Here is an 18,498-nt window from a genome sequence, read left to right as displayed (position 1 = left end):
TTTTTTTCTGGGATAATAAGTAGCCTACAGCACTTAGGAGTAATGTAGATTGTTATTATTGATGAAAAAACCAAATAATTTTAGTAGTTCTTGAGATAAGCGCTTTCAAACCAACAAACATTTTTTTCCAGCTTTATATATTAGAAGCTTGTATTATTATACCACTATTGTAATAAGAGAATAATAATAAAAAAAATAAAAAAGACATTCGCCATCATTCAAAAATCTAATATGTCCGATTCTTATTTAAATCCGGTACAAATAGGAAGTAATTTCATTGATACCGCGGCAGTGGAACGCTTGGCAGCCGATGACAGACGGCCCTCTGACGTCGAATGAATGTCGCCTTGCCAATCGTAGCCCTTACGACAATAATGTATACCAATTTTGTATGCTTCAAAGATACTGTATCGATATTTACTGTAGTTTACTGTAAGTAGAGAAACACGGCTATCTTCTGCCATTATACTGCTATATGTGAAAATAATGTAATATGTGTTCTGTGTTGTAAACACTCAAAATAAATAAATAAATATTATTATATAAGATTTTTTAAACGTATATTGAGATTGAAATTAAACTAATTTTCCGGATTCTATCGCGGTTTTTTGTTTTTTATTTTTCTCCCGACGTTTCGAAGACTTCGTTTTCGAAGAAGAAACGTCGGGAGAAAAATAAAAAACAAAAAACCGCGATAAAATCCGGAAAATTAGTTTAATTTCAATGTCTAACATTCGCGTAAACATAAGAAATCATTACGTATATTGAGATCATAAAGTCTGATGAAAAGTGTCAAGATTGCTGCAGTCACTGTGCTTGATGGCAGATATCAAAGTTCTAAGATTATATAGGTTGGACATTGGGAAGATTGTTATACAAAAATTTTGCGCTTCTGTGATGGTTACTCAATCTACCGTGAAATAGCATACATCAATGTAAAATACTTCATATTTTTTCCATATAACGATTTGCACGTTTTTAATGCGAATATTAGCATATTTTGTGTAATTATATTAATTTTATATTAATATCTAAGAACGCTATGACATCTTGTCATACGGACATTTTAAATAAGACAGCGACTTATTACCAATTGGTTATAAATTATGGAGCAAAAATTTTGGCCCTGATATCCAGTCTATAACTAACTATATAATATCTTTGGCAGAAATACACAAATGTACTGATTGATATTGAACCGTAATTTTCAAATATCGAACACGTCCAATCCAAATGTCTTCTGGTAATAACTTTTAAATTTCGAACGTCGCCATATTGACGTAAGATAACGTTTCCCGCGATTTGCCCGATGCAAACACCGTTTTGGTACATTCATCAGACGTACTGTGCCGAGATTAGCAATCTCCAGGGAAAGTATTAGCTCGCAAGACGTTATTTACCGACCGCCGGGCTGATTTCAATCGGAGCTTCGATTTGCAGAGTGGAACGCTTCTTGTAGTGATGGGTTGTTGTCGATGATTTGTAATCATTTGGGGGCAAAGGAGGTGTGTTATCTGGGGGGTAATCGATAGAGTATAATTGAGGGTCTAAACAGATTCGTAAATTAGCTGGATGTTTATGATGTTTAATGCGTTTGATTTAGCTGTCGCGTTTATTGAACAATTGTTACTTCTTGTTTTTTTATATACATTGCAATTGCATTTTTTATTACATCTATCATGAGGTGTATTCTCTCTTTCCCGTGGCGGGATGGGATAAAATAAGTGCAAGAAAATGTTTTTCATTAATATTTAGATAGAAGGCTGTAGCCTTGAATTTAAATATTGATTATAATGCTTAGATAGTTCGTGCCCAGTAAGAAATCTATCACACTGCTAATCTTGGGCCTTTTGTACTAATAAGAAGGCTTAAGCCTTAGTCTATCACGCTGATCTAGGTAGGCTGAAACATGAAATACCCTCGACATACTTGCCTCCTACATTATAAAAAAATATTCAACGAAATAAATAAATAAAATCGAGACTTTCCCGCCCTCACACCCACCACTACAACTCCTGTAAGCCAGGATCAGCAGTGGCACGCATTATGACACCGAGCAGTGAAGCTCGGAGAGTCTCAGGGAAAACTAATATGTCATTATCCCGCAACGAAATTAATCAAATAGAAAGATAGGGAGGAGTTGGAAATATTAAATATTAAAATAAATAAAATGTAAATCATCGACATCGATACTTCCGAGTCCCTAGCGAATGTAGCGTGTTCCTATGCGAATAGATCTGAATTGATCCCGTCGCGACCCGCTCGGTAACGAACTAGCGACAATGCAAATCGCACCTAGCACTAACCGCGGATCGAACCCGGGGCCGCGAGTCGCACCAATTGTTACATACTGATTGAATGTATTGTTTCTTTATTATATATAAATTTATTGTATCTATAAAAAGTTTTATTGATGAGCTAACTGGTATTGGTAGGTCTCTCATATTTGACAGTCTGCCTGGGTAGGTACCACCGCAATGTCTTTCTGCTACCAAGCAGCAGTGTTGAGTCACTATTGTGTTCCGGTTTAAAGGACATTATAGTTAGCGTAACTACTGGACATAAATAGACTTAACATGACTTAACAACTCAGGATGGCAAGCGCAGTGGAGTACCGACTCGTATTTCGTAATTCAAAGTGTTGGTGTTTCTATTGTTTATGGGCGGTCCTATCGCTTACTATCAGGCGAACGGTAAGCTCTACTCGTCATTCAAAAATAAAAAAAATATTGACCGACAAGACAAGACATCGGACGATCGGCAAAGTAATGCCGGCCTAATTGCGTAATTTCACGTTGCTTTACGCACTCCCGAAGATCGGCACAGTTATCCCGGCCTGATTATTTAGAACTGTCAAGTTTCCGTGAGATAGTTGACTGAAGTAGTTCATTGAAGACCCAATCACATTGTAGACACGTATCTCTACTAAGAAATAGACCTTACACCTACATTCAGTCCATGAACTAGTTCACACAATCAATCAATCAGATCGTCTATTTTCATATCTCCTAACTCAATTACACGTAATCTGCATCCAGCCGGATGCGATGCGTTATGAACTGCCCCCCCTGCCCCTCCCGGACGTCCCGCCTCGCTCCCCGCTGCACAAAGCCCCCACAAAGGACCCCGCACCTTTGAATCAAATTGGTTTAGTCGAGTGAGTCTTCGAATATGTAATGCATTGGTAATGTTATCAAAGGAGTTTGTGTGTGAATAGTTTAGGTTGAATCCAAAGGTTACGGGCGATTTAACTAATCTTATATAGCACCTTTTTTAATGGGTAGACAGTTCCATATACACAATGGGATCATTTCTATTTCTATACATTTACCGGGCACGATTCTGAACTCCGGGCTGATACAGAGATAAAATATATATATAACAGTAATCGAATTTATACCTAATGTATTCTGTAGTATTTAACAAATTCGATAAACACACATAACGCCTTTTAAAGGGTAGGCAGAGGTGAAACCACTGCATACGCCATATGTGTTCCATCTCGTGATGTGATAGACAGCGAGTCTCTCATATCCGGTACAAATTCTAAACTCCAGGCTGATATAATGCAAAAAAATTAAATATCAGTATGAAAAATAGTTATTAGTTCACATTTTCTTCTCTAAATACACCAATTTCCCTTCAGACATACATCGAGTATATATCTATACGAGCCAAACTAAACCATCGCAATATCGGTACTCGAATAAATCTACATGACAATTAGCCGTGATATTTGCATGATTAGTCGCGCTAATCACTGCCGGACTTTAGGTACAGTCAGCAACAAACATTGCTGAACAAATTCAACATTTAAAAACGCTTAAATAGAACACCCCATTTTAAGTTTGTTTCAGTGAAGAAAAATTTGTTGAATACGGAGATCAGAATTTGAAGACGATTTGACATGTTTAATTTGTTTAGCTACTTTTTTGGCTAACTGTACTAATGAATGGTTAGTTCTGAATCGAGTTTAACGTAAGATAGGCATGGCTTCAGTGTTTTATTTTCAACCGAATAAGTTGATACTAGCCATGTTGTATTAATGAACATATGTTCGAAACGTTTTATATATGATTATACTTTGCCAGTCGACACAATAAGGTATTTGACTTTGTTTGATTTTTTGCGTTTTTTAATATGTAACAGCAATTAGTATAAAAAAGAAATCCTTCTGTGAAAACAGCATTAAAATTCGACAAGAAATGAGGCAGTAATTCAAATTTCGAATATTGCTGCGTGCAGGAGTGCGCGTGGAGTATGCATATCGCTCTATCTCTTTCTTTAGCAAGCATTGTAACAAGCTGACGTCACACGCAAGTATTTCGTCTCTTTTCTGTTTTTAACACTCACCCCTACTACCTAATTTCAATGGCTTATAACTCGTAGATTTTTCACCAGATTTCAATAATTTCTTCTGTTTTAGAGTTTATACGACGTACCGATTTTATAGAAGTTATAAATGAAACTAAGTCAAACGATTATACCGGCCCGTTTTAAACCAACATAGGCTGATTTCGGAACGTGAAACACGAGGGACAAAATTGTTGATTTTACACCTCGAGTACTGTGATCGTTATCCAACTAGATACAAGTATACAAATAGCAATAGTCAACTGTAACACGAAATTATTGCTAGAGGCATTTCTCTCAGGTAATCAGAGCGATTCAGAGATAAATAGAGGCACGGGCATGAAAGTTTTAAATTACTTTTTTTTTTCATTTCAATAAGCAGACGAGTAAATCGCTTGCCTCATGTTAAGCGATACGACTTTCCATTGACAGTAGCAACACCCACAAAACAGACAGAACTTTGAACAAAACACTCCGTGTCACTGCATCACCATGAGACCTTAAATAAGTCTCATAATGTCTAGTAATGTTTATGTGTGAAAACTACATGAAAAATCATTCAGAACTTTTGAAGATGTCATTTACAAACACCCATACAGATAGAAAAGACCCATTAACATCGCTGAATTGTATTACTCTTCATTCATAACCCCTTTCTTTTTAACCGACTTCAATTATCAAACCGAGGAAGTTATCAATTTGAAGTGTATTTTTTTATACTTTCCTTTAACGTATAATCACGCCAGGTTTTGCTGTTTCATTATGAGATATTCTTATTTATTTTTAAGGCCATTTTAGGATAATTTTAACCGACTTCAAAAAAGGAGGAGGTTTTCAATTCAACTATGTTTTTTATATGGATAGTAACATGAGGCAGTTGAATAAACTAATTTCACTAAATCGTGCCTGAATTAGGCCGATCAGTGCATTTGAATTGATCAACTATCACCGTATGATCGAAGTCCTGGGCAGCTAATTAACTGGCCATCGTATACAAACGGCATCTATAATTTATGACCAATCACCGGTTTAATTAACAGCTTTTAATAGTTACACTGTTTTAACGTTTAATTTGGCGTTTTGTACAATTAGCTCCTCTTGAATTTTAATTAACTGATGGGTTTGGTTTATTGTTTAGTAGCCAAATTGTTAGCTTTTAGTATATTAAGTTTTACAATAAATATAGGCAATGGGCAGTATTTAGATATTATTATAATATACAGTGACTGCAGACAGGTAGTTATAAGCTATATAAAACTACATAGGTATAATTGCAAGTTATAGGTAGGTTAGCGCGTTGATGTCTTTTTCAAAGTTAATAGAGTTAGAGCAGACTAAAATTTATGACTTAAAAATATATGGTGTAAGGTTTAGAGTGCAGGGCAGTGGGTTCGAATCCGAGTCAGGCCAAATACAAATGTGATAGGGTAATTGAATTTTAAAATAACTTAGTCGTAGGTCGGAGTCAGGGAGTTAGCGGTGTGACGTCCACATGCGTTCGTAAGGACGTAAAGCTGTTGATGCAGCACCTGATTTCTCTCCAGTCATATCTGATTGTCGTCTCACTGGACTATGAGAGTGTAGGAAGAGAGTGGACTTGTGTATTATAAACACTTGTGCTCTATAATATTTCTTACGAACCCGGCTGATATCCGTTGAGATGGGCCGTGGTAGAAAATCGACCAGTAAGGATTCATTAATAAAATATTAATTAAAGAAATATAGTATAGACAATTACCTGGAATAATCCAAAGCTGGTGTAGGAGTTGTTATGATTGGTCACTTTCTCTGTAGTTCTGCCGCTCGCGTGTTCTATCAGGCAAACCCCTGCCAAAGGAAAATAAACTTTAATAACTGTAGTATTATACTATATTATATTTTATAGTACGGGAGGATATATTTTATAACCTACCCGATAGCGACCACCGTATACAAGGTGTAAAATCCGCCATAGTGACCCACGTAAGTGCGTTGCTTTCTGGCATCAGCCTGTATACATCCCGTTTCATATAGGATGGCATAATATTGTACGTAAATAAAGTTCATTATGGATTAAAATGTAATCTTATACTTTGAATATTGATTGGATCATTTCTGCACAACGCCGTCCAGAAAATTAATTCTAAGTCCAAGGCTAAAACTTCAACTTCCATGTCGCGGGAAAGATCGCTACGATTCAAAAGGATTTAAAGTTACCGAAAAAGGAAAAACAAAGGCTAAAGCTAAGCTTAAAATCTGAATACGAATAACATTTCTGGTGATTGTAGGTTGCGGGTGGACGCGGTCTTAGGAATAGGTTTGGGTGTTGGCGAGGGCGGTTTTCATTACTTTATATAGTAAAGGACGAGATAAGCTAATAACTCGCTTGAGAGTAAGACAAGTTTTTTTAACAAAAATACACGACCAGCAAACCGCTCAATTGAGATTAAATTACGTTTTAAAACAAAATGAGACGAGTATACTGATCGCTTTATAAAATCATGTGTGTATTCTTTGTGTATTTATCGTTCGCTTTAACGGTAAAGAAAAACATCGTGAGGAAACCTGCACATCTGAGAAGTTCTCTATAGGAATTTCGAAGGTATGTGAAGTCTACCAATCCGCACTAGGCCAGCGTGGTGGACTAAGGCCTAATCCCTTTCAGTAGTAGAGGAGGCCCGTGATCAGCAGTGGGTAAGTTTATAATACAGGGCTGATTTTATTATTATTATTATACTGATCGCTTGGGAGTAAGCGCAACTGTCTATAGTAATCTTTTTGATTAAGTAAATTTATTTCATAAAAATACATTATAAGTAAGCTGTTAAATGGAATTATCAGCGGCTATTTAATCATAGGTGAGTGCCTCCATTTTTTAAAACTTAAGTAGTGTTGATATTATTTTTGACAAACAAAACAGTCCCGCGTCCGAACAAAGCCTCAACTTGTAGCGGAAACTAAATGAATTGCCGCCTCTGACCTTAATAAGCGTTCACGCGAAACTTTACTCTCTCCGAGATCTCCCATTTGCATAAAAAGGGAACATCATTCAGATGACAAAACATTTCCAAATCCCCTTTCATTTAAGTTTAAAATTTGTTAGAGAGCCGCCTTAATTGACGTAATACATTGGTGAAGGATGCATGGACAGTAGGGCAGGTGTGTTATTTAAAAACATACGAATCACGCCTTTATCTCTGAAGGGGTAAGGGTGCAACTGGTGCATCCACTTTCCGCTGTGCGTATTCCCATGAAGTGACGGGGCGAGCATATACCGGGCACAAATTCTTGACTCCATGCTGATACTGAGAAAAAACCTAAGAGCACTTTGCACGAACCGAGATTTGAAGACGGGACCTCACAGAGGAAGTTGTAGCGTTAAAATTGCAACTACGCCAAGTGTAGTGTTCAGAATTAATTAATTAAAGTTAAGAAATTAAATATGCCTATTTGTATAAAAACTTTATAGTAGATAAGAAAATAGAAATAGCATTTATAAGAAAATGATATTAAAAAACTAAATAGAAAATTGCAACAAATTGGTCAGTTATTCCGAAAAGATCAACGTATTATAACAGAAAGGGGGTAGATAGAATTCCAAAGTTAAAAAGAAGCAAAATTTAAAATTTGTACCCAAATAAAGGAATCGTAATTTGCTGTTTATGTCTCAAAAAGCTATTATCTAACATAAGCGAAAAACTTATTTAATTGTAATAATAATATCAGCCCTGTATTATATACTGTTCCACTGCTGGCCACGGCCATACTAATACCTAATCCCTGTCAATAGAAGAGTCTATTGACAGGGATTAGGTATTAGTTCACCAAGCTGGATAGTACAGATTGGCAGACTTCAAGTACCTTTGTAATTCTTATACAAAACTTTTCAGGTATGCAGGTTTCCTCACGATGTTTTCCTTTACCGTTAAAGCAAGCGATAATTCACAAACAATAGACGCATAACTTCAAAAAAGTCAGAGGTGTTCATAGGTTTTGAACCTACGGACATTCGTCTCGGCAGTCCGTTCCACTCCCAACTAGGCTATCGTCGCTCCTATGTAGGATAATAGTAGTATAGTATAGTGACTATACTATACTGCTGCTATAAGGAAAAATTGTTAGATATATCTTTTTTAATGATTACAGATATTTTTTAACTCAATAAAAAATGACTTTTTTCCTATGACGGCAGTATATTTAGGGAAACAAAATTGTAAACGCATTATATTATTTGAAATAACCTTACTAGCTGTTTATTTATTTCCTTCATTCAAACTCTCTGTTCATTCTTCGCAAGAAGCCCCTTTGTCCATCCACATTTTCAAATTATACAAAACCCATTTTTTAGTTTAATTAGCAGTAAGCTAACTTAAACGAAGTTTCATAGCGCGCTCTGACTAAGGAAGAAAACGTGACGTCACATTACAGTGTTCTTAGTGCTGTTTTTACGTAAAACTTCATTGGGATAACTTCCCAAGAACTGCAAGTTAAGTTAACGGGCTTCTTACTCTTAAAGTACTTTTGTCAAAAAGTCTTGCTTTTGAGTGATGCATTTTTAGGGTTTCGTAGTTCAAAAGGAATTTGTATAGGATCAATTTTTGCCTGTCAAGACTATTTTTTCTCGGGAACTTCTAGAGGTATCTATTACTTGAAATCAATATTATAAAGGAATTATTATAAGATCAATTGTACATCTATCTGTCAAGTCTCATTTTGCTCAGGAACTTCTAGAGGTATTAAGTTGAAATCAATATCAAGTACTGGAGACTATAGATTATTTCAGCTGTGAAAAAATCTAAGTTATAAGTCAACGCGATCAAAAGATAAGACTGTTTATGTCACATATTTTGCGATTTAACAAGAGAATCAAATATATGGTACTTCGCGTTGACTTAGAATCATAAAATTTTCCAAGAAGCAATGTCCTACAGTAACATGTAAAGGAAAAATCTGAAAACTATAAATATGTACGTTAAAAACAAAAAAACGGAATTTACTATTTCAAACTTATTATTTGGTGCAATAACCGTGACTAGAGATCGAAGAGCAAAGGAAGGTCCGTCAAGAACTTATATATATACAGATACCTTACATACAAGTTTGTACGGAACCCACTGTGCGAGTCTAACTCGGACTTTTCCATTTTTTTACCCTTAAAAGAATATTTTTACTTAGCTTTACGACATTTGGAATTGTGGCTTTCAAATGTCGAGATAGTTTCTCTTGGTACCATTGCATTGTTTATTTCTTTAACTAAGCAGTGTCTTGCAAGCATTGTACTGGTTTAAAGGATAAAGTTAATTTTATTACTGGACATTATGAGATTTTATTTTTGGCTAGCTTTTGCCTGCGGCTCTGCCTGCGTGAAAAAGTTATTCCGGGGTAAAATATTGCCTATAGCACTCAAGAGTAATTGTATCTGCCTAGGGGAAATCATCTCTCGTCAGTCGACGTTCTATTGGACTCTACTTCTTACCATCAGCTGCAGTAGGGTCACTTTACCGAGTTTGTATGAAACAAGCTTCCTATCAATGAAACAAATCGGTCTAATAGTCCTGAGATAAGCGCGTTCAAACAAACAAACAACCAAACTCTAGCTATATATCAGTATAGATGTTTCAAGATGACGAGCGCAGCGATGTACTTCGTAATTTGAATCTCCTAAAATCTAAGCTTGTTTGTATCTAAATTAAACTATTTTACGAATTTTATCGCGGTTTTAATATTTTACTTTTCTCCCGACGTTTCGAAGACTTTGCAGCCTTCATGGTCACGGGGGGGACTCCCCGTGACCATGAAGGCTGCAAAGTCTAATTTAAATGTCTAACATTCGCGTAAATTTGTTTGTATCATTATTTAATTTAATTTTATGTTTATGCTGTCTTACTGTACATTTATTACATAACGACGTCATTCTACGTAGAAAGCGATGTCACCTCTCGGAATTAATTCAAATTAATACGTTTGCGGACGGCTTAAATCAAAAAGGGGACATTTTACTACAATTAATGGATTCAAGTACAGAGGGTAAGAAGTTTAACACGACCGGTATTTGGACAAATCTATTAAGTAATTACAGTTTTGGTTAACGGTATGTTAAATGACACAACGATTATGCAAAATAGTAGTAATATTGCGGAATTATTATGAATTATGGGGGTGTCAAGTGAGTATTTTATTAGATCTCCACCGTCATACAGGTCTTTCATATAATAATTATACGTAGTGCATATTACTGTGTCAGTGAAGTAGTTGTAATATGCGGTACGAGTTCGACTGTCACACTGATGTCTTGGGTTCGTATCGAATCAAAAACAAATAGGTTATTCTATTTTAAAAATTACTCAGTCGCAGCTCGGAGTCAGGAAGTTGGCGGTTTAATACCCCCGTGCTTTGGAAAGCTGAAGCTGTTGGTCCTGCGGCAGATTTTTCTCCGGTCATGTCGGATTGCCGTCTTACTGGACTATGAGAGTGAAGGAACAGCTGATGATGATAATAAAGATTAAACGTGAATATTATGATGATGATTATATTATAAAACTGAAGAGTTTATTTTGATGGCTTTTATAAACGAATAGGTAAATTATAACGAATATTAAATTACGACAAAATATAATTTAACTCTATCAATACCCAATCATTGTTCACAAAAGTTCCTTAAGCAATATCTTGTACACAATACGAAAGTTGGCTAAGATCCGTATCCAATTACATGAAAATGTTTGTACAAATGAAGTCCGGTGTTATATTACGAATGGACGGATAACACGCCTTTTATATGTTCATTTCTAATAGGAAGGAAGACAATCGATATATCGCGAGGATTTCATTACGTTGTATTGTATTAGGTTTGTTTGTGATTCATCGATATGTATAGTACTAGATTTGGCGTTCCGTACATTCACTGTGTTCAACTGAATTAAACAATCTATTCAAACTGACTTTAGTATGGTCAATGTTGACAGCTTGTGGCTTTGTACGGAGTAGCGCTCATAAAATAAGAACTCGAGTCTAAGTGTATGCCTGGATGTGAATAAAAAATATTAGTCATATAAGTAAAATTATTTGTTGTGAATAAATAGGTTATAACAGTGACGTTTTGGTTCCATTTTAGTTCAGATTTTGAACAATTCCTAGTAATATTATAAATGCGAAGGTTTGCGAGGATATGTATGGATGGATGTATGTATGTTTGTTCCTCTTTCACGAAAAAACTACTTAACGGATTTGGATGAAACTTTACAGTAATATTGGTTATACATCAGATTAACACAAAGGCTACAATTTATAATGGTTTTGTGTGATTTGGTTATAATATAACGACACAAATCAAGGAAATCGGAAAAAAAACGGAATTCTTCTTCACGCGGGCGAGGCGGCGAGCAACAGCTAATAGTTTATATGGACATTCGTGTCTATAGAATATACATCAATGAAAATTTAACAAATTATTTTATCGCTGATGAGTGGTTAGCAGCGGCTAAGGGTCCATATAACCCGATTCCTGCCGGCTTCCCTTTCGTAATTTATGTAAAATCTAATTACCATTAGAACGATTTCCAAGCCGCATTTATGCATATTATTAGTACCTACCAGCTGTGCCCGCGGCTTCGCCCGCGTGGAAACAGTGTATCACAAAGTTTTCCTGCGCAAATCCTGACCCACGAGATTTTTTATAACCACGCGACCACTTCAACTATACTCGTTATATTTCAGTCAATTTACATAAAACCGTAATGTACTATTAATCTAAACGACCTCAATAATTGCACTATCTTTTAGTAAAAATAATTTCAGTAGATTTTAAGAAAATGGATCACATACAGTCAGACTGCTTTTGGGGAATTCGTTTTATAATTGTATAGATAAGTTGTATCGGGTTCGCTTTCGGAAAATTTCATCTTTCGCCACTGGAGGTTAGAGACGTATATTGCAATGTAGCAGTGGCCAAAGGTACAAATGTATAAATGTGTGTAGTATAGAGGTATAAATAGGCTTAAATGTGATCTGAAAATCGTTCTAATGATAATTAGACTACAAAAATTCTACATGTGGGGAAGCAGGCAGGAATCGGGATATATGTATTCATTCATTCCATTCCTGCATATTGCAATGTAAATCTTATTCAGGTAATAAAAAATATTTTATTTATTTATTTATTTAAATAAGGTTCTCCAACAGTACACACATTTCTTGTTAATAACATAAAAGTGGTAAGGTCACAATCTGATGTGTGTACCAGTTATAGGAGTACACAACACTCACAAATTAGTACGCAATGTTACAAAAAGACAAATTAATACTAAAATCTACCAACTAATAATTACAAAGTAAACATAACTAGGATATAGATCCTTTTATAAATTTGTACTTACTGCTGATTTATTATGTTTCGATTATTGAGGGTACGCAATGATAGTGGGATTAGTTTAAATTTTGTTTGAGGTGTTCGAATATTTTTTTCTTGTAAATGTTTTGTGAATCATGAAATATGTCTATATTAGGGTTGATTTTATTAACAGAGTTATATGAAATGCATATTCTGGATATGGGCGCTTGTGAACCTAGATTGGTTCTAGACGATGGGGGCAAAATGTGTTTTTGTCGGATATCTAGGTATTTTAGACGGGACTGAAATGTTTATATTGGACAGTAACGAATTGCATTCAACCTCTGAGTTTACTATTTTGTATAAAAATAACAAGTCGTGGAAACTTCTGCGTTGACGAAGCGACATCATTTTAAAGAAAGACATACGTTGACTGTAAGGGCATCTGTGGGAGATATCGGGACTCGCAAAGGCTAAGAACCGTGTGAAAGAGCGTTGTATATTTTCAATTCTTTGAGAATGTATCGCGTAAGTAGGATTCCAAATCACACTGGCGTACTCTAATATACTACGAGCTAGTGCATTAAATAAGGCAACTTTAACGCGAACTTGACGAAATTTTTTTGTATTTCTTCTTATAAATCCTAATATTTTAGCCGATGTTTTAACTATTTTATTAATGTGGGATGTGAATTTAAGTTTGTTGTCAATAATAACGCCTAAATCTCGCATTTCCTTAACTTCCTGTAATGAGTAATCATTAATAGTATATGTTGATAGTATTGGTTTGTTTTTTCTGGTAAATTTTATATGATGGCATTTATTGACATTGAGAGACATATTATTGACATTGCACCACTTCACGATGTTGTTCAAGTCGTCTTGTAATAACTTTGTGTCATTTTCCGTTGCAATAGTTCTATATAATTTTAAGTCGTCTGCGAACAAAAAGAATTTACTGTTGACTATGTTATTAGTTATGTCATTTATGAATAGGGAAAACAAAACTGGTCCAAGATGTGAGCCTTGCGGTACGCCAGATATAGCTTGGTATGACCTTGACACATATCCCTTTACTGCAACCATTTGCAACCTATTTTCAAGATATGATCGAAACCATTGTAAAAGTGGACCATGTATTCCCTGTGCCTCCAACTTGTGCAGTAGAATTTTGTGATTAACCCTGTCGAAGGCGCTACTAAAATCAGTGTAAATTGCATCTACCTGATGACCTTTATCGATTTCTGAGGATATATCAGAAACATAACAAGTTAAGTTTGTTGTCGTAGACCGTCGACTTTTAAATCCGTGTTGATAATCCGAGAAAATCGAGCTGAAGTATTGTGTCATAATTGGACATACTAGTGATTTAAAAACTTTTGAAAAGCAGGATAAAATGGAGATGGGGCGATAATTTAGAACACAGCTGTGATCACCTTTTTTATGAATCGGTATAACTTTGGCGATTTTCCATTCATTTGGAAATTCTCCAGTGCAAAGTGAACGATTTAATATAATACTTAATGGTAAAGCTAGACCCCGTGCACAACGTTGTATAAGAATTGGTGGTACTTGATCTGGACCCGCTCCTTTTGTAATATTAAGACGCTTTAAGTTTTTGAGCACATCGTACTCAGAAAAATATATCCTGCCTAAGGATTTTGATGTTAAGTTGGATGAATGAACTTTATTGTTTAAGTGTTCTGCAGGCGAACTCGGTTTTACATCAGAGCTAGAGAAGACGGATGAAAAGTGATCAGCAAAAAGATTTGCGATATCTGGGCCGCTACTAACACTAAAATCGGATATGTTTGAAAACATAGTGGAGGGAATGGCGTTGTAATCTGAACGCTTATCGTTAACAAATTTCCAAAACATTTTCGGATTATTTACTAGATTAAGCTCTATATTGATATGATATTCGTTAAGGCATTTGTCATAATAATCTTTACAGCGCTGCCTATGGATATTGTACTCAAGCTCATCACGAGGATTTTGATATTTTAAATAGCGTTTCCTAAGCTTTTCTTTTCAGAAAGCATTCTTATTAAATTTCTATTAAACCATGATGGGTGTTTACGTGATTTGGGCTTACGTTTAGGAACTAGTTTTTTTATTATTTCTCTCAGCTTATCATAAAATATGGAAGTCATGTCATTTACATTCAAGGTTGCGGGTAACAAATATATATTCTTTTGGAGCTACGATGCCATAAACAGACATATAGATACACAAACACCTTAAAATTGTAATAGCATTTATTCTGTCGGGAGTTAAAAAGGGAAAAGCTGGTTTTAAAGATCTCTAAATATACAAGAAGTGCGTTGTATTAACAACATATAAATAGATGTGTATTTGTTTTATATCTGTTCTAAACTGTTTTTATTCCTTTTAACCTTTATAAGTGAATGCTGAACTTCCGCTTGGCCGTTCTGTAATGACACGGAAAAGTTACTTTGACCTAACCGTCCATATAATGGCACTACAATTATTTTTTCTATTGGACGACGTTCTTCAACAACCAAAGTTCAAAATGAAATTCTTAACCAAACATCTAAATGTGAAAACTTTTAATCCCAAGGTAATTAATATGCGAACCGTTCTCGCGGATTAGAATTTAATGCATCGAAGAGTAGTGCGGGATCCCTAGGGATTTGCCGGGAAGCTGCATTCAAGGCGGCATTACTCTAGTTAATAATCTTGACTTCGATCCCGCGCTGGGATGTGTGTATTAACATTGTTTTCAAAATTAGATTTTGTTTTGTACATAATAAGATTGGTTTAGCCATCAGCATGTCAAGGAGTAATAAGAAAATAGAATATGTAATATTTAGTGGAAGAAGTTAAACTAAATTTTAAAGTAAATTTTAATTAACCTTTTACTCTGATATGCGATTTAAAAAAACGCCTATATTCTGCTCCTAGTTATACTCTATCCACTTGTAAAAACTACACGAAAATCAGTCCAGTAGTTTCGGAGATATACGTTAACAAATATATAAACAGACTCAAAATAATTCAACAAATAGCTAATTAGTGTTCTAATACACTTCTTTAATCGTACATGTATAAAAAAACTCAACTTTCCTGAGAATTTAATGAATATATCATATATTAGCGAGTCTCCCCCCCCTATTTGAATAGTCCGCCGTATCAGATGCAGTCTACCCCTCAGGAGATAAGGTGAGAGCTTATATAAATACTTACAGTTTGGTATAAGACTTCTGGGGAAGTTGTATCGGAGCAGTTCTCTGGACAGCTGGCATCGCGTGAAGGTCTTGGCGTGAGCTTCTGAAGCCGGGATCAGGTTTGAAGACAGCAGAAGCAGCATGAGATGGACTGGCAGCGGCATTCTGGACTAAAGTAAAAGATTTACCCCCTTATTCATAGACGTTTTTTATCTAAGGACGAAGGAAAGCTGTGATAACAAGTCTGTTTCTCAGTGCTAACGGTATGGCAGCCTTCGCAGTGCGTAGATATAGGGCCGTTGTGATTGGATAATATTGAGATACAACAATATTTTTATTGGATCGCCAGTGGGTACATTAAGAATAAAAGAAAGCAGACTCAAATCAAACTACTCAGTTACAGGCAATTACAACTAACATAAAATATGACATCGGACACAATTTACGTTAAGAAAATTTAAAAAAGAGAAGGAATTGGGATTTGTGGTACTTAGGTTTTTGGGCTTAGAAAGAAAAGAATAACGCAGACACATTTATTTGTCACAGCGTGCAACATATACGACGTAGTAATTCTGCTTATGCCAGTTCAAAATAAAAGCAAAAAAATATATACATAAAACAATAAGATGACGAATTTTGCACGCCTCGTCGTCGCTGTGACGTATAGGTGACTAAGCAAAAATTTTTGAGCTATAACGCGAACTACAGCACAACGCTCATTTTCGGTGGTCGCCTTGGGTGACATGCGCACGCCGGCGAACAATAAACCACAAATTTGATTTCTGAAATACTTTTACTACCACCAGTTGAGATTCAACAACTAGTGGTAGGTCTCCTATATGTGAGAGTCGGCCTGGATAGGTACCATCGCAATGTCTATTTTTGCCGCCAAGCTGCAATGTGTAGTCGCTGTTGTGTTCCGGTTTGAAGGACATTGTAGTCTGTGTAACTACTGAACATAATAAGACTTAACATCTCATGTCTCAGGATGGCGAGCGCAGTGGAATACTCAACGATACTTTATAATTCAAGGTGTTGGTGTTTCTACTGTTTATGGGCGGTCGTATCGCTTACCATCAGGCGAACGGTAAGCTCATGTCGTCATTGAAAGCAATTAAAAAAACCCGAATGTCATATTTCATAGTATCTAAATAAGTTTAGATCTACGTAACATAATCACCAAATGCGTATTCAAAATCTGACGCATTTCTCTAGTACATTGTTCATGTCCTTAACATTGTAGCTCCGAGACAAGCCGGCAAGGCCATTTAAAATCACATAATTGAACGAAGGCTGCGGTATAATGGCAATGTCATTAAGGTCGAAATTACTTTACTCGACCTTTACCGTGGCTTGTATGATGGTTTCTAACGTGTTTATTTTAGGTTAGGTTCTAATTAAGACGTTGAATGCTAACACGTTTTAAAAGGTTGGATATACTGTTTAAAATAGTTTTATATAGAACTAACTTTTGCCTACGGCTCTGGCTGCCTGAAAAAGTTGTCTAGGATAAACAATTTTATCACTTAGAAGTATTGTAGCTTTCTTTTATTGAAAATAAATCATAATCCCTCTAGTAGTTCCTGAGATTAACGCGTTCAAACAAACAAAGTTTTAAGCTATAATATAATAATAGTATATATAGGAACGGTATATTGTAGCTACACGCCGGTTTTATGCGGGACACTCGTATTAGTCCGGGTTGACCATACAAAATAAATATCACTACAGTGTGATTACTACTTTTTCCCATCCGAGGGCGCAGCAAATGTCGGAGAGATGATCTCCAACGCTCCTAAACGGATCTGCAGGTGACAAACATAATGCCCAAGAAGCTGGCATGCAGTATTCAAGTCACGCCTGTAGTCTTACTGAGGTCTCATTTTTGTGAGCTTATTCTGCGTGGATTGGATCGTAAACAAAATAATAATAATTATAATTGTAAAATGTAGGGACATATTGTAACTTTCACTTGCGGATGACTAACACCTCAGTCCGTCCTGTGACCATGAAGGCTGCAGTCTTCGAAACGTCGGGAGAAAATAATAATATACTTAACCGCGACAAAATCCGTGAAAATTATTATTTTAAAAAATTCACGTGATAAAACAATAACGTGGTAACCTTCAGTGAAAAAATCTTTACAATTGAAATATTCTACAGATTTTACAACAATCTTTTCAAATTAATTGTAAAGATAAAGTATTCATTTAAAACTATATTAAAACAGTGGCAACAAAGATAGTTTCTGTATCATTTATAAGAGGAGAAATGTTGAAGTTTGCACTCCGCTTGTAGCATCTCCTGTTTCAACTATTTGCATCTTTAATGACACGTTTACACTTTGAAATTAACATGGCTGTAGCATAATGAGACGAACAGACGCTATAATTGTTGCGCGACACAAAATGGCGACAAAATGCTGTCAATGTTCCGTTTGAATTTCTATTAAACTGACAATTGTTTGACTTAATGTTAAAGCAACTAACAACTGTCAACTCTATTGATTTCAGAGTATTTTTTTTCTAAAAACAGTAGAGTAAACAACTCTATTGTTTATACGCGAAGTTCGTCATAAACCGAAACACAATTTCTATTTACACAAGGATTTTTATACACAATAATAAAAATATCATCGTCAAATAAAAA

General features: G+C 35.5%; 2 protein-coding genes across 3 annotated transcripts in view; one reads left to right on the top strand and one right to left on the bottom strand.

Annotated features, from left to right (window-relative positions):
* Positions 1-18,498, top strand: part of LOC115449367 — a 124,484-nt gene that overhangs the window by 36,402 nt on the left and 69,584 nt on the right. The gene's annotated exons all lie outside the window — the stretch shown is intronic.
* LOC115449369 (lysozyme) overlaps positions 1-18,498 on the bottom strand; it is a 32,581-nt gene that overhangs the window by 3,226 nt on the left and 10,857 nt on the right. Inside the window, exons 2-3 of one of the 2 annotated variants that reach the window (XM_030177171.2) lie at positions 15,869-16,019; positions 6,092-6,180 (exon numbers count right to left, since the gene is read on the bottom strand). In XM_030177171.2, coding sequence (XP_030033031.1) covers positions 6,092-6,180; positions 15,869-16,013 — 234 coding nt within the window. In that variant the 5' untranslated portion in view covers positions 16,014-16,019. The remainder of the gene's footprint in view (positions 1-6,091; positions 6,181-15,868; positions 16,020-18,498) is intronic. The other variant, XM_030177172.2, reaches the window with a different exon arrangement.

The sequence above is a fragment of the Manduca sexta genome, chromosome 5 (genome assembly GCF_014839805.1).
Source record: "Manduca sexta isolate Smith_Timp_Sample1 chromosome 5, JHU_Msex_v1.0, whole genome shotgun sequence".
Taxonomy (NCBI): domain Eukaryota; kingdom Metazoa; phylum Arthropoda; class Insecta; order Lepidoptera; family Sphingidae; genus Manduca; species Manduca sexta.
The sequence above is the reverse complement of the archived record's forward strand: the minus strand, read 5'-3'. Positions and strand labels throughout refer to the sequence as shown.